The sequence below is a fragment of the Hylaeus anthracinus genome, unplaced genomic scaffold (assembly GCF_026225885.1).
Source record: "Hylaeus anthracinus isolate JK02 unplaced genomic scaffold, UHH_iyHylAnth1.0_haploid 11994, whole genome shotgun sequence".
Lineage (NCBI taxonomy): Eukaryota > Metazoa > Arthropoda > Insecta > Hymenoptera > Colletidae > Hylaeus > Hylaeus anthracinus.
The window spans coordinates 628,180-641,899 of NW_026534341.1; the positions used below are offsets into that span (position 1 = coordinate 628,180).

General features: G+C 38.1%; 2 protein-coding genes across 7 annotated transcripts; one reads left to right on the forward strand and one right to left on the reverse strand.

Moving 5' to 3' along the window:
• Positions 1-80: 80 nt before the first annotated feature.
• LOC128889092 (sodium leak channel NALCN) lies at positions 81-8,915 on the forward strand. 5 transcript variants are annotated; one of them, XM_054146428.1, is made up of 29 exons: positions 81-279; positions 477-610; positions 712-897; positions 969-1,192; positions 1,262-1,536; positions 1,627-1,874; positions 1,976-2,365; positions 2,494-2,685; positions 2,745-2,882; positions 2,957-3,163; positions 3,253-3,449; positions 3,611-3,733; positions 3,878-4,051; positions 4,143-4,322; positions 4,420-4,672; positions 4,749-4,916; positions 5,002-5,210; positions 5,289-5,409; positions 5,467-5,600; positions 5,686-5,851; positions 6,098-6,292; positions 6,391-6,608; positions 6,726-6,949; positions 7,035-7,171; positions 7,252-7,388; positions 7,461-7,617; positions 7,678-7,797; positions 7,865-8,039; positions 8,118-8,915. In XM_054146428.1, the coding sequence occupies exons 2-29, from the start codon at positions 506-508 to the stop codon at positions 8,294-8,296; spliced, it is 5,232 nt and encodes a 1,743-aa protein (XP_054002403.1). In that variant the 5' UTR covers positions 81-279; positions 477-505; the 3' UTR covers positions 8,297-8,915. The 5 variants fall into 5 exon arrangements, with proteins under 5 accessions (XP_054002403.1, XP_054002404.1, XP_054002405.1 ...); XM_054146429.1 differs by having other exon boundaries at positions 8,151-8,915; XM_054146430.1 differs by lacking the exon at positions 4,143-4,322.
• A 929-nt stretch (positions 8,916-9,844) lies between these two features.
• LOC128889102 (DNA replication licensing factor Mcm3) lies at positions 9,845-13,213 on the reverse strand. Of its 2 annotated transcripts, XM_054146463.1 has the most exons (10): positions 12,982-13,213; positions 12,807-12,919; positions 12,520-12,728; positions 12,311-12,441; positions 12,000-12,238; positions 11,690-11,932; positions 11,246-11,609; positions 10,281-11,161; positions 9,995-10,207; positions 9,845-9,885 (listed from the first exon to the last, which is right to left on the reverse strand). In XM_054146463.1, the coding sequence occupies exons 1-9, from the start codon at positions 13,051-13,053 to the stop codon at positions 10,009-10,011; spliced, it is 2,451 nt and encodes an 816-aa protein (XP_054002438.1). In that variant the 5' UTR covers positions 13,054-13,213; the 3' UTR covers positions 9,845-9,885; positions 9,995-10,008. The 2 variants fall into 2 exon arrangements, with proteins under 2 accessions (XP_054002438.1, XP_054002437.1); XM_054146462.1 differs by having other exon boundaries at positions 9,845-10,207; positions 12,982-13,212.
• Positions 13,214-13,720: the final 507 nt, after the last annotated feature.

Consider the following 13,720-nt stretch of genomic DNA (forward strand, 5'->3'; position numbering starts at 1 on the left):
AACGCGTTTGAAAAAGCATTAAAGAGCGCGCGTCCGTTGGAGATTTCAAATATTGATTTGTTCGTGACAAAGCAACCACTGCTCATGCTCATTCAGCTTTCGCTATCGCTGGAAAGCTCGGAACTCGATCAAAAAATGTTCACCGCCATGCCACCAGCTTGTTGTTACTGCTAAGATGTTTATTAAACGTTAAGTTCTATCGTTGTTTTATACTGAGATGTAGTCTATATGAATTGCCGTAAAGGCAATCTTTGTCGTCGTCCAACTGTTAAACAAAAGGTGGGTCAATGTGCTCGACTAAATTATTTTTACAGGCATGACACTCGAAGCAGTTCTAATGCTATTTACCGCTAAATTTATATACGTGGTTTTATTTACATGTTTTAAGATGTAATCTTTTCTATAATCAAACGCTGTGTATAGTACGTCAAGTAGAATATATAAATATACAGATACGTAAATATTTATAATTACAGGCCTCACCATTGCGAACATAATACCTATTATGATGCTGGGGCGCAAGCAGAGCCTCAAGGGGGAACCCGTCTTGGCCGATTACGGGCCAGAGGAGTCCCTCAATGAGAGCGCTGACATAGAGTGGGTGAATAAGGTAATTTAATTTAACGAAGTTTGAAAATTTCATATTCACCGAACAAACGATTAGCGAATGATAGCATTTAATTCTAAATAACAATTACCTGATCGTTTCAGCTGTGGGTTAGGAGGTTGATGAGGTTCTGCGCCCTGGTATCATTAACTTCAGTCTGCTTGAATACTCCAAAGACTTTTGAAAAAATTCCGCCTCTTCAGTATGTTACCTTCATTTGCGATTTAGTCGTCACGTTCTTATTTACCGCTGAAATGATTGCCAAGATGCATATCAGAGGTATACTGAAGGTAACCAGACTTCGTACAATTTACGCGAGATACTCTTGAAAAAGTAAGACTAAGCGAAGAATTTATTACAGAGGGACAAATCTTACTTGAAAGATCATTGGTGCCAATTCGATGGGAGTATGGTGGTCTTCCTCTGGTTATCCGTAATTTTACAAATGTTCGAAATGTTGGGCTTCGTTTTAAAATTTAGTTACGTTTCGATACTACGAGCACCACGACCCTTAATTATGATACGCTTCCTAAGAGTCTTCCTTAAGTTCTCCATGCCCAAAGCTAGGATTAATCTAATTTTCAAGTAAGTAAACGATTTTCATGTCCAAACTTTCAGTTCAACGTTTTCTACACCGTGTATTCGTGCTTTCAGACGCTCGAGCCAACAAATATACAACGTGACCCTCTTCTTTCTTTTCTTCATGTCTCTCTACGGTCTTCTAGGCGTCCAGTTCTTCGGTGAATTGAAAAACCATTGTGTTCTTAACACCACCGATCCAAAACGCATTACTATAAACAGTTTAGCGATTCCTGATACTTTCTGTTCGACTGATCCTGAATCTGGATACCAATGTCCAGAGGGGATGACCTGTATGAAGCTCGAGTTATCCAAGTACATCATGGGTTTCAACGGTTTCGACGAGTTTGGTAATACCAAGCGTTGAAGTACATAACGCTACCTATATTTGGTGATCGATAACGAAATAAACTGTAGAAATAACTATGATTTCTTTTCAGCTACGAGTATTTTCACTGTTTATCAAGCCGCGTCGCAAGAAGGATGGGTTTTCATCATGTACCGTGCGATAGACAGTCTACCCGCTTGGCGTCCAGTTCTCTACTTCAGTACAATGATATTTTTCTTAGCTTGGCTCGTGAAGAATGTCTTCATCGCAGTTATCACAGAGACGTTTAACGAAATACGAGTACAATTCCAGCAGATGTGGGGCGTGAGGGGACACATCAGCAACAGCACTGCGTCACAAGTTAGTCGCGTAATGTATTTGAGTTTTCCATGGTTGATCCCAACCGAGGTATCATCGAGTATTTTGATACAGAAGCATTCATTGGTACGTTGATGTTACAGATACTGACGGGTGACGATAACGGTTGGAAATTGGTAACTCTAGATGAAAATAAACACGGAGGACTGGCCTCTCCCGTGTGTCACGCCGTCCTGAGGTCTCCTCATTTTCGCATGGTAGTGATGTGCGCGATTCTGGCGAACGGCATCACCACCGCGACGATGAGCTTCAAACACGACGAAAAACCAAGGCACACGTATTACGACAAGTATTACTATGCCGAGATCGCGTTCACGACATTCTTGGACCTCGAAACGTTATTCAAAATTTGGTGCCTCGGATTCCGCAGTTATTACAAGCATTCGATTCACAAATTCGAGCTGCTGCTGGCAATTGGTACAACCATACACATCATTCCGTTCTTCTATCTTTCTGGATTCACGTATTTTCAGGTTTCTATATCAATTTTCATTCAGTTCTGAAACAGAATAAATAACAACAGTTAAAAAGAGAACAAACAAAAATTAGTAAAATCGAAGCGTTTTAGTCTTGAATTGATAAGATATGACTTTGGAATTAGGTTCTCAGGGTAGTCAGACTCATCAAAGCATCCCCGATGTTGGAGGACTTCGTGTATAAGATATTCGGACCTGGAAAGAAATTGGGAAGCCTCATAATTTTTACCATGTGTCTACTCGTGATATCGTCTAGCATATCTATGCAGCTCTTCTGTTTTCTCTGTGACTTTACAAAATTTGAGACCTTCCCGGAGGTAACATATCGAGAGTTAAATATACTTTTTGTCCCGTTAACCGATAATAAATCTTTTAGGCGTTCATGTCTATGTTTCAAATCCTGACGCAAGAAGCTTGGGTCGACGTAATGGATGAAACAATGCTCAGAACACATGAGACAATGGGCCCTTTCGTTGCCGTATACTTCATTTTATACCATCTATTCGTCACATTGGTAATAATACATGGATACAGTTTGCCAATAATTTAATTGTATACCAACTGAAATGTTTTCTCTCCCTTGTCAAGATCGTGTTAAGTCTGTTCGTTGCAGTCATCTTGGATAATCTTGAACTGGACGAGGATATCAAAAAATTGAAACAATTAAAGTTCCGCGAGCAAAGCGCAGAGATAAAAGAAACCCTACCATTCAGATTGAGAATTTTTGAGAAGTTCCCTGATAGTCCTCAGATGACATGCTTGCACAAAGTACCGTCAGACTTCAGTCTTCCGAAGGTATATTCCATTCGATATATTACAATTTATTTTTTCATAAATAAAACAGCACAAGCGCGTATAGATCAATACGTATTTACACGATTTAGGTGCGCGAAAGCTTCATGCGACAATTTGTATTCGAAATGGAAAACGAGGAAAACGAAGGGGCGAAAAAAATTAACGAAACGTTTGATTCGAAAATGATATACAGAAAACAACGGCCAGTAAAGATTTTAAATAATCCACCGAAAGTAAGGAACGTTGTCACTAATCTTAAAAAAGCGGCTGTTAGTTACATTATAAAGTAAGTATCGGATTCGATAATCTTTAAAATTACTCATAAACTCTCGTGTCAAGATTAAGATCTCGTGTAAAAATAATCACGGTAACATTCTTCTCACGCAAACATTTTCTCTAAACAATTGTACATACACACGTTTTAAATATAGTAATATCATTCTTCAGCGACTCCAATAATCAGAGGCTCCTATTAGGCGATTCTGCTATGATACCAGTACCAGGAAAAGGTCTTTTGAAGCCACAAGGTACCGTTAACAGTGCCAAGCAACTGCGCATCGATCAGAAAAAGTAAGACTCGTTTTGCGAACTTTGTATCGTAAACGCAATAATTCAGTAATGTATTCGATACCCAAATACGAGCTATAGACGTATTACGATATTAAACAAGGTGTTTGAACTTAACAATATTTTTGAGAATGACAACTGTAACAGGTCGATCAGAAGAAGCGTTCGCAGCGGATCGATCAAGTTAAAGCAAACGTACGAACATCTGATGGAAAACGGTGATATCGGAGGTATAAACAGAGTCAGTTCTTCCCGCAGTAGACCACATGATTTGGATATTAAATTGCTACAAGCCAAAAGGCAGCAAGCGGAGATGCGAAGGTACAGTAAGGATTTATGCACTGTCTTATAGTTCTAACACATCTTACACATCTTTAAAATTGAACGCTTACCACACGTTGCACCTACGTAGAAATCAACGCGAGGAGGACTTGCGCGAAAATCACCCATTTTTCGATACTCCGCTGTTCGCGGTGCCGCGTGAGAGTAAATTTCGCAAAATTTGTCAGTCTCTCGTTTACGCGAGGTACGACACGAACGTGAAAGATCCTTTAACTGGAAAAGAAAGAAAAGTTCAGTATAAAAGCCTACAGTAAGTGCTTTCGTTTTGAATGACTGCCTCGACACGCTCGTAGATCATTGCTTGAAATTCGTAGCGAAACTTTACAATAATCACACACGCTTTTTAGCAACTTCCTTGGCTTGGTCACGTACCTTGATTGGGTAATGATCCTTGCTACGACGATGTCTTGCATCTCCATGATGTTCGAAACGCCTCGTTATCGTGTGATGGAAGTACCGGCATTGCAAATCGCCGAGTACGGTTTCGTTATCTTCATGAGTATCGAGCTAGCGCTTAAGATTTTGGCGGATGGATTGTTTTTCACGCCGAAGGCCTACATCAAAGATGTTGCCTCTGTCCTGGACGTTTTTATCTACGTCGTACGTTCACACCCAATGAATCATTTTTGTCGTCCGATATCTCAAATATTTCTTATTAATTTAACGATCGTTCAAGGTCAGTCTTGTATTTCTTTGCTGGATGCCGAAGAGCGTGCCAGCGAATTCTGGCGCGCAGCTTCTCATGATTCTACGATGCGTCAGACCGTTGAGGATCTTCACTCTTGTACCGCACATGAGAAAGGTCGTTTACGAGTTGTGTAGGGGCTTCAAAGAGATCTTACTGGTAAATAGTTCTCGCTTAAAGTCACTTTTAATGCTCCCTAATTTTCAAGTACGCGAGCAAATACTCGTTATAAGAAGCTTTTTAGGTGTCTACTCTGTTGATCCTATTGATGTTCATATTTGCGAGTTACGGTGTACAGCTTTACGGGGGTAGATTGGCTCGGTGCAACGATCCGACCATCTTGAAACGGGAGAATTGCGTTGGTGTATTCATGCGGCGAGTATTCGTAACAAAAATGAAACTACGACCGGGCCAAAATGAGAGCTACCCGTCTATATTGGTACCACGCGTTTGGTAGGCATATTAAGTCTAAGATATCAAGTCTAAATTGATTAAAGAGGACGTTCACGAGCGTACATTGAAATATTTTAGGGCCAATCCTAGGCGGTTTAACTTCGACCATATCGGTGACGCACTGATGGCGCTTTTCGAAGTACTCTCATTTAAAGGGTGGCTAGACGTTAGAGACGTTCTTATCAAAGCACTCGGGCCCGTAAGTCATCCGTGCTATCATAAAGATGACGTATGATACTATACAATACTTTTTTAGGTCCACGCTATCTATATCCACATCTATATATTTTTGGGTTGCATGATTGGTTTGACTTTGTTCGTTGGTGTCGTAATCGCCAATTACTCCGAAAACAAAGGAACCGCGTTACTCACAGTCGATCAAAGACGATGGTAAATCTTTCGTTAAATAATTCACTAAATTTTCGGAATAATACATTGAAGATATAAACGTGTGTATACGTTGTTGTATGAGTAGGTGCGATTTAAAGAAGCGACTGAAAATCGCTCAACCGTTGCACTTGCCACCCAGACCAGATGGGAAGAAATTCCGAGCCTTTATCTATGACATCACTCAGAATATATATTTTAAAAGATTCATCGCGGTTATGGTACTCATAAACAGTGCTCTTCTGTGCGTTTCTGTGAGTTGAATAATTTTCATTTCTTTTCTCCCTGTAGCGACACCTACAACACACAACACAACAAAACATACCGTTAGAAACATTAACAGAATCCTGATAGAAAAGTACAACAAACAACACAGGATGTCAATGACTGTTACCTTGAATCATTTGTTCCTTGCCGGCTACCATTAGACCGTGGTAAAAGTAAACCGACACGTTTTTCCGTTAACGACATATTTGTTTGTTTTTTTCATTTATCCTAAGTGGAGAATCGAGGAAGAACACACGGAAGCGCTCGCTACGGTTTCCACGATTCTGACACTGATCTTCCTCGTGGAAGTGATCATGAAAAATATTGCTTTTACACCACGTGGCTATTGGCAGTCCAGAAGAAACAGATATGATTTGCTCGTGACAGTTGTGGGTGTTATTTGGATCGTCATTCATTGTACAATGAAGGTATGTCGGTATAATTAATTCGTGATTAGTTCAGTGTTTCATTAATTGTGTAATGTCAACGACAAACAGATGTAATGACAGGAGTGAATTTCTTGCAGAACGATTCGTCGTACCTAATCGGCTTTATGGTCGTGATCCTTAGATTCTTCACCATCACTGGCAAACATACAACTCTGAAAATGTTGATGTTGACAGTCGGAGTGTCCGTTTGCAAAAGTTTCTTTATTATATTTGGCATGTTTCTCCTTGTTTTCTTTTACGCCCTAGCAGGCACGATCATTTTTGGAACAGTAAAGTATGGCGAAGGTATAGGAAGGTAATGTGCTACTTTACCCTTGAAATAACGTAAGGAAACCGTTAATGACTGTACAATCACATAGCATAGGCGTTTCTGTCTGTAAATATAATTATAAAAGTGACGTTTGTCATTTAGGCGTGCCAATTTTGAATCGCCCGTGACTGGCGTTGCTATGCTCTTTCGTATCGTCACCGGAGAGGATTGGAATAAGATAATGCACGATTGCATGATACAACCGCCGTATTGCACTCCGGCTGCTAATTATTGGGAGACCGATTGCGGGAATTTTCATGCTTCCTTAATTTATTTTTGTACTTTTTACGTCATTATCACTTACATTGTTTTAAATCTTCTGGTGGGTAAGTACCGAGCGGCACATCTTAAAACGGAAATGCCAAACGTAGATCTTTCTCATGGTATCGAAAATTAATTCTTTTGCGGCAGCTATTATCATGGAGAACTTTTCTCTATTTTATTCGAACGAGGAAGACGCGTTATTGTCGTACGCCGACATTAGAAATTTCCAAAACACCTGGAACGTCGTCGACAATCACCAAAAGGGTGTCATACCGGTGAAACGGGTACGTCTGAAGATATTGTTAAGAGTTTGACAAGTTGCTATAAATTAGACTAGAAGTAATGATATATTAGTTTGCTTTAGGTAAAGTTTATCTTACGGCTGTTGAAAGGCCGACTAGAGACAGATCCACAAAAGGATCGGCTGCTCTTCAAGCATATGTGTTACGAGCTGGAGAAGTTGAACAATGGCGAAGAAGTTACTTTCCACGATGTTATTAAGTAAATCACCATCTTTGTAAAATAGTTATTTTTTAAATCACAATTTTGTTTATGGTACCTTTTTCCCTTCAGTATGTTGTCGTATCGCTCGGTCGATATACGGAAAGCTCTTCAACTCGAGGAACTACTGGCAAGGGAGGAGTTCGAGTACATCATCGAAGAAGAAGTCGCTAAACAAACGATAAGAAATTGGTTAGAGGGTTGTCTGAAAAAAATTCGAGCGAGTGGGGTAAGTTTCAGCAAAGTGGACGCTTCGACTCGAACTTAAGACATCATTTATGCATTACAGAAGCAGCAAAATAGTCTCGTTGCTGGTCTTCGTGCGAACACTGACCAACCCATACAACAACAAGAGCATACGGAAGAGAAAAGAAAGGAAGCAGACAAAGAAGAAGAAACTGAAACAAAGGTAACGTAGTGAAAAATTACCATTTTCTTTTACCATAATATTTCATTAACGCGTTCCTTGAGAGCAGGACACGGACGGATCTAAGCACAAAGTTAAGAAACCACCAGCTCTCCCAAGATCTGATAGTATAGGCAGTGGATCTGGAAGGAAATATTTGACTCCAACTCTGTCGGATCCTGCGTCGATTAGGTCTGAAAAAGACAAGAATGTAGCACCTAAGAAAAGAAACAATAGACCACCACGTAAGTTTCTTTAAACGTGTTAACGATTATATACCTTTTCCCTCGTACGTTCCTCCAATATGAGCTTTCCGTTTAAAGCGATGGCGAAAAATAATTTGCCACATCTCACAGAAAGTTCCGAGCAGAGCAGACAACAGAGGGAAGCTTTCAATGCAAAGACAACCGCGCCGAAACCTTCCAGCGTTATACTGGAAGTTCGCGAATGGTGGAAAGAGCAGTTGGCGTATAGCAGTGAGTCCAGCGAGGACGAGGTTTAAATAATGTTCATATTTTATAACTTGTATAAATGGAAAGCATGGGTATAAAAAAATGGAGCACATGCTTTTAACAATCGACATAAAGATATATGTAAATGAATCAAATTTGAAAGGGATGCAAATACGAATTATGTTTTAATGTTTCTCGCATGTGCTTCGTTCTTATTTATACGCATACGTTTAACATTGACGAATTAAGTTTGCTGAAACGACAGTTAAGTGAACAAGGTGTGCCTGAAATACCTATGTTAAAGAGCCAAGGAAAGAGAAGGTGTGATTCCTGTAATGCAATTAAAAATTCCAAAAGATAACTATCTTCTTGATTGTATAATTTTTTAGTATCGTTGCGTAATCTTACGATGCGCAGAGATACATTTACCGATTTGTGCTTAACTGTTCGCTTTGTTAACTTCTAATAAAATGTATGAATAATTTTATTATCACACGAGGGAATAGTATCGTATCAGTTTGTGTTTTTTAGTACAGACGCCGTTAATTTTGTTCCCTCATATCTCAGCTTGCTAACGCAAATACTCAGGTTCTACATAGATTAATGTTTTGTAGATTGTACAGCGTGTTTTTAGATAAATTAAAAATAATTTGTTACTTGTGTTACATATATTTTGTGTCATTTGTTGGTGTTGAAGTGTGGAATTTGTAGAAAATTATAGAACTAGGTACGGTAGATTTTGTACAATAAAAAATGTTAAATCATGGAAGTGCTAATTAAAATGAATCAAACTGACGTTGTCGATGACAACTACTAGTACAAGAAACAAAAATGACAATTTCTTCTGTAATGGAAATAATTCGGTTGTCGAAAGTTTGATCGATCTATGTAAATGAAAACAATTAAATGTGGTACGAATTTGTTTGTTTATAACAGAAACATTACGTCCCGAAGGCCTGTATTATAACGATAAGAACGTAGCGACTTTAATACCGGCAGTGTAAAGCTTTTACATCTGTTTGTAAATGTGTAGTGTTTTTGTTATGGGCATAGATATAGTGAAACCTTTGATACACTCAACGATAATAATTTACTCATACAAATTATTCGTATAAAAAAGAAAACATCAAATCATAACATCGTCAACATATTATTTCAATCAAGCGTCACCGAGCGTACGAGTACAAGTGAACAGAATTTCATTCTTAAACGGATATGAAGATTAATAATTTCATTCAAAAATAAGTTCAAACGGATCACCAAAATAGCGATAGCTAATAGAGGCTGTAGACGATGTTACAAAATTAAGCATTTTTTAACGAAAAGAAAGTGCAGATAGAACAAATTACGTGTAAAAAAAAAGATGCCTAAATATTAGATATATACTTAAACGAGACAACACAACTATTTATATCTATGTGATATGAGTTGATTTTATATAAATATATATATATATATATACATATACAAAATAAAAGGACTTAGAGGCGTAAACAATATTGTTTACAGTATTGTAATGAATGTTGATCACTGTTGCTAGTTTATGTGCCAATGTGCTGTACTGTAATGGAGAGATAATAAATGTTGATAGATACAAGTATTTTCAACTATTATAATTTCTTCTTTCAAGAGTTCTCGTCTAACGTAAAAAAAAGGAGTTAGCGGATTACTCACTAAAACGTTTTGTATAAAAATTTTATAACAAATTTACAAGTAAAAATAATTAAAATATGAGGTAATCGACTTACAGAAAGAATACAATTTACATAAGAAATATATTATCGTCCGCAGCCATTATCTGATTAGCGTCAGACATCCTGTTAATCGCAGCGGTAATCTCACCCGACGTAAACTCTTTCGACTGTTCGCTGTTGATATATTCGCGTACTCTCGACAACGGAAGCGATTGCGCCCGTTGCTGTTGGAACAACTTGTGAAGAAGCGTTCTAAATAATTTCAATCTGAAATCATGGAACATGTATACATATAACTATCTCCTTACATACGGGTGTCACGCACAATTTCGATAAGTACCTTTCCTCGGTGATAGTTGCAGGAGCTTCTGGTATAACAGTTGGAGCAGAATCTTGTGCCGATTGCACAGACTGACTTTGCGAAGTTGACGTAGTCGCTACTTGCGATCTAGTGATCCTCGTTACAGCTTCATCAATGTGACTATCGTCATCGCTATCAAAGTCATAAGGATCTTCAGATTTCGTGCTTTGCTTACGTTTCTTCTTTTTCTCCTGCGATTCATCGCCACTCGAACTACCTTCGGTATCGCGCCGTCTTCGTTTTTTCTTTTCTTTCTCTAGCACGCGCTTGAAGTAGGCGAACTCCACCAGTTCTATCGCCGCGTAAGCATCTTCAGCGGTTACGTTCTTCGACAAACGAGCTTTCGCGTGCGCCGTAGACAATCGAATCAACGTTTCCAAGGTACGAGCTGTTATAGGCGTAGTCCTTGCTACATCGGAATCCACCGACTCTTCTGATCGTAGTTTCGAGTATTCGGCAGCGATTACCTCGCTAGCCTCTTCCGTGAGTTTTGGTTTCATACAACGAGCTATGTGGATATATTTTCTCATAAAATTTATAGTGAGAATTTGGTCGCTCTTAGAACGCAATCGTCCATGTAACAACGGATCGTATTTTTGATATACTTGAACTTCCGTGTCGTCGACATGAATTTGATCGGGATTTTTTGTAGTTAATACATCTATTTTACTACCAAAAGGTAACGCTTCTCCATCCTGTTCATTCGAGCTCCTGTACCTGTGCATTCTTACAACATGATCGCTGATTATTTGATCTTGTTCGTAGTCTACTATGTCCAGCATGACGAATAACAGATCGAAACGTGAAAGCAACGAATCTTGAAGACCAATATTTTCCATGGGCGTTTTATATTGATCGTACTGCAAGTAGATGCATACATATTAAATAATAAGAGCGTCTTAATTTTAAAGTCAAGCAATTAATTTCAGAGGAATAAATCTCACTCTTCCGTAAACTGGATTCGCAGCTGCCAATACTGAGCATCGTGCGTTTAAACTCGCGTGTATCCCAGCTTTGGCGATCGTTACTTTTCCTTGTTCCATTACTTCGTGTATAGCTGTTCGATCGATGTCGGACATTTTATCGAATTCATCTATACAAATGATTCCTCGATCTGCCAATACCATAGCACCAGCTTCGAGTCTGCGCTCGCCTGTTTCGGTATCTACCGTAACAGCAGCTGTTAATCCTACACCAGAAGATCCTCTACCAGTGGTTGGTATCGCTCTCGGGGCAGAGCACAGAACGTAACGCAGAAGTTGCGATTTTGCAACAGATGGATCACCGATAAGCATAACGTTAACATCTCTGTAATCATTATTAGTTATAATTTCGTTTTCTCGTTAAAAGATGCTTTTGTAACGTATATATAATCAAAGAATGTTTACCCTCTCAATCGTGTACCGTTAGGTAATAATTTCTCGACACCGCCGAGCAGTAAACACAAAATCGCCTTCTTTACATAATCGTGCCCGTAAATAGAAGGTGCTAGCGATTTACTGAGCAACTCAAAAATATTATTACATGGATTAGTTTTGGCAAGTTTTTTACACATAGCTACATCATCATGAGAAATAGATAGATTAGCGTCTTTGCTCAATTGCATGATATTATTAGCAATTAAAATTGTTCTATAAAAAAATATATTCTTTACGTTTAAGTAGTTCTAGATAAACTTGTATTCTTTGATCAACAAACCTGAAGGTGCCTGTTGTATATCCTCCTTGTTTACCAGGCAAACATCTAAAACTTCCAACAATTTGAACCCTGTCTCCTGGTTTGCAAAGGTCCACTAAATCGTTATCGCAAATGACGTCAACGCTGCGCGGTAACTGACCGGTAGGTGCTTTTTCCGGCATTTCTTGTATAGTTAGTGTTTGATGGTCTTTGTAGGTAGACAGACCAAACTCTGTTTCCAAAGTGTTACCATCTTCATCCTACATATTAAATAATACATTATAATATACCATATATCGTTTATTCTTAAATAATATCAATGCAATAGTTACCATTGTTGGGTATACAGCTGATTGTGGAAATGCATCAAACGAAGTTAGATCAGTGTAAGCTCTTTCTATCACTGTTTTTGTGGAGCTACAATAATGAACGCTTCTTACAACCTTTGGCCGTACCAAAGAGCCTGTAGATGTTTACATTATATATTAAACTTGACTCAACTAAAGTAAAATGCAAAATTCATATATATAACTATATGTACATTTTGTAGCAATTCCTTCCACACAGACCAAGTTACTCAAGTAACGCGAGGTAAGAGTTCTTGGTGTGACATGTTTATTTCCAAAACTTCCTTCAAATCCTATAAAAAAATCTATACTTCCTTTTGCATAATCCGTGTCAATGCTCCCAATAAATTGCTTTAATGCAAGTTCAAAGGCATGGTGCTCTTCAAAAGCATTGTTCAATAGACTAGAACAAATATTAGTTCTTGAAATATATTTTAGAAAACAGGATACTACAATGCATAACACGTTCCATCATACACACCTTGTTGCCCTGGTGGGATTTTTTCTTCTTAAATCATTGATGTTTACGTACAGTCTGTGTTTGTTATCATCAATCATATTCTTAACGAGAGTAGTATAAATGCCTTGATCCTCCTAAGAAACAATCATAAATAAACAATAATCCTACAACAAATAGCGAATACTTTTTAACTCACCATATCATCCAGAAAATCCACATATTCCCGTTGTATCTCCTCGAATCTCTGATCTCTATCCATAGAATCCATTTTGTTCTCGTTTAAACTATTTATTCTAACGTAAAATAAATAACACTAACGATTTAATAACTACAAATAAATATAAATAAACCAGTAAAGGATCGGCGTCCCGTGCAATAATTTGCGCGGGAATAACGTGGGAAACCTAAATCTAACCGACCATTCGAGATTCGATATATTGTAAGACATCAAAATCTTCGATAATTCCATACAAGTTTAGCTGAATTCCGTAAGGTGGCATCAAAGGTCATTTCCTCTGGTAATTAATTATAAAAACACAATTAATACTATATTTAGAACATAATTTCTTCAATAAACAATCTTTGGGTCCTTTTTACACCGAGGAAAATTAATTACAAATTGCTGATCTCAAGTAGAAACATAAAAATTCGTAACATGACAGAATTTAAACCTAGCGCGAAAATTTGAAATCTGACAGTTACTTTCCATTCTGTTGATAACCAGATTTGTTTATATGATTTATACTTTGTTAATCATTTCGTGACTGAAACTACGTTTCGAATGAAAATCCAGTTTATCATGATTAACAATCGAGTAAAATGAACAGAAGTAGAGACAAGTAAAAGGAGTAGGATGATTCTGGAATACGTAAGAGATTCATTAAAATGTCAAAGTCTTTGTATTTTTCATCTGCAATTGCAGCGTGGAAGTATAA

What these genes read in the sequence shown, in the direction of transcription:
- LOC128889092 (XM_054146428.1), top strand. Translation starts at nt 506, where the DNA reads ATGATGCTGGGGCGCAAGCAGAGCCTCAAGGGGGAACCCGTCTTGGCC. An exon ending in AATTTGAGACCTTCCCGGAG is followed by an intron (nt 2,686 to 2,744) that starts GTAACATATCGA and finishes TAAATCTTTTAG; the next exon opens with GCGTTCATGTCTATGTTTCA. An exon ending in AAGAAACAATAGACCACCAC is followed by an intron (nt 8,040 to 8,117) that starts GTAAGTTTCTTT and finishes TTCCGTTTAAAG; the next exon opens with CGATGGCGAAAAATAATTTG.
- LOC128889102 (XM_054146463.1), bottom strand. Translation starts at nt 13,053, where the DNA reads ATGGATTCTATGGATAGAGATCAGAGATTCGAGGAGATACAACGGGAA. An exon ending in CAGCTGTATACCCAACAATG is followed by an intron (nt 12,239 to 12,310) that starts GTAACTATTGCA and finishes TTTAATATGTAG; the next exon opens with GATGAAGATGGTAACACTTT. An exon ending in GCAACTATCACCGAGGAAAG is followed by an intron (nt 10,208 to 10,280) that starts GTACTTATCGAA and finishes CCATGATTTCAG; the next exon opens with ATTGAAATTATTTAGAACGC.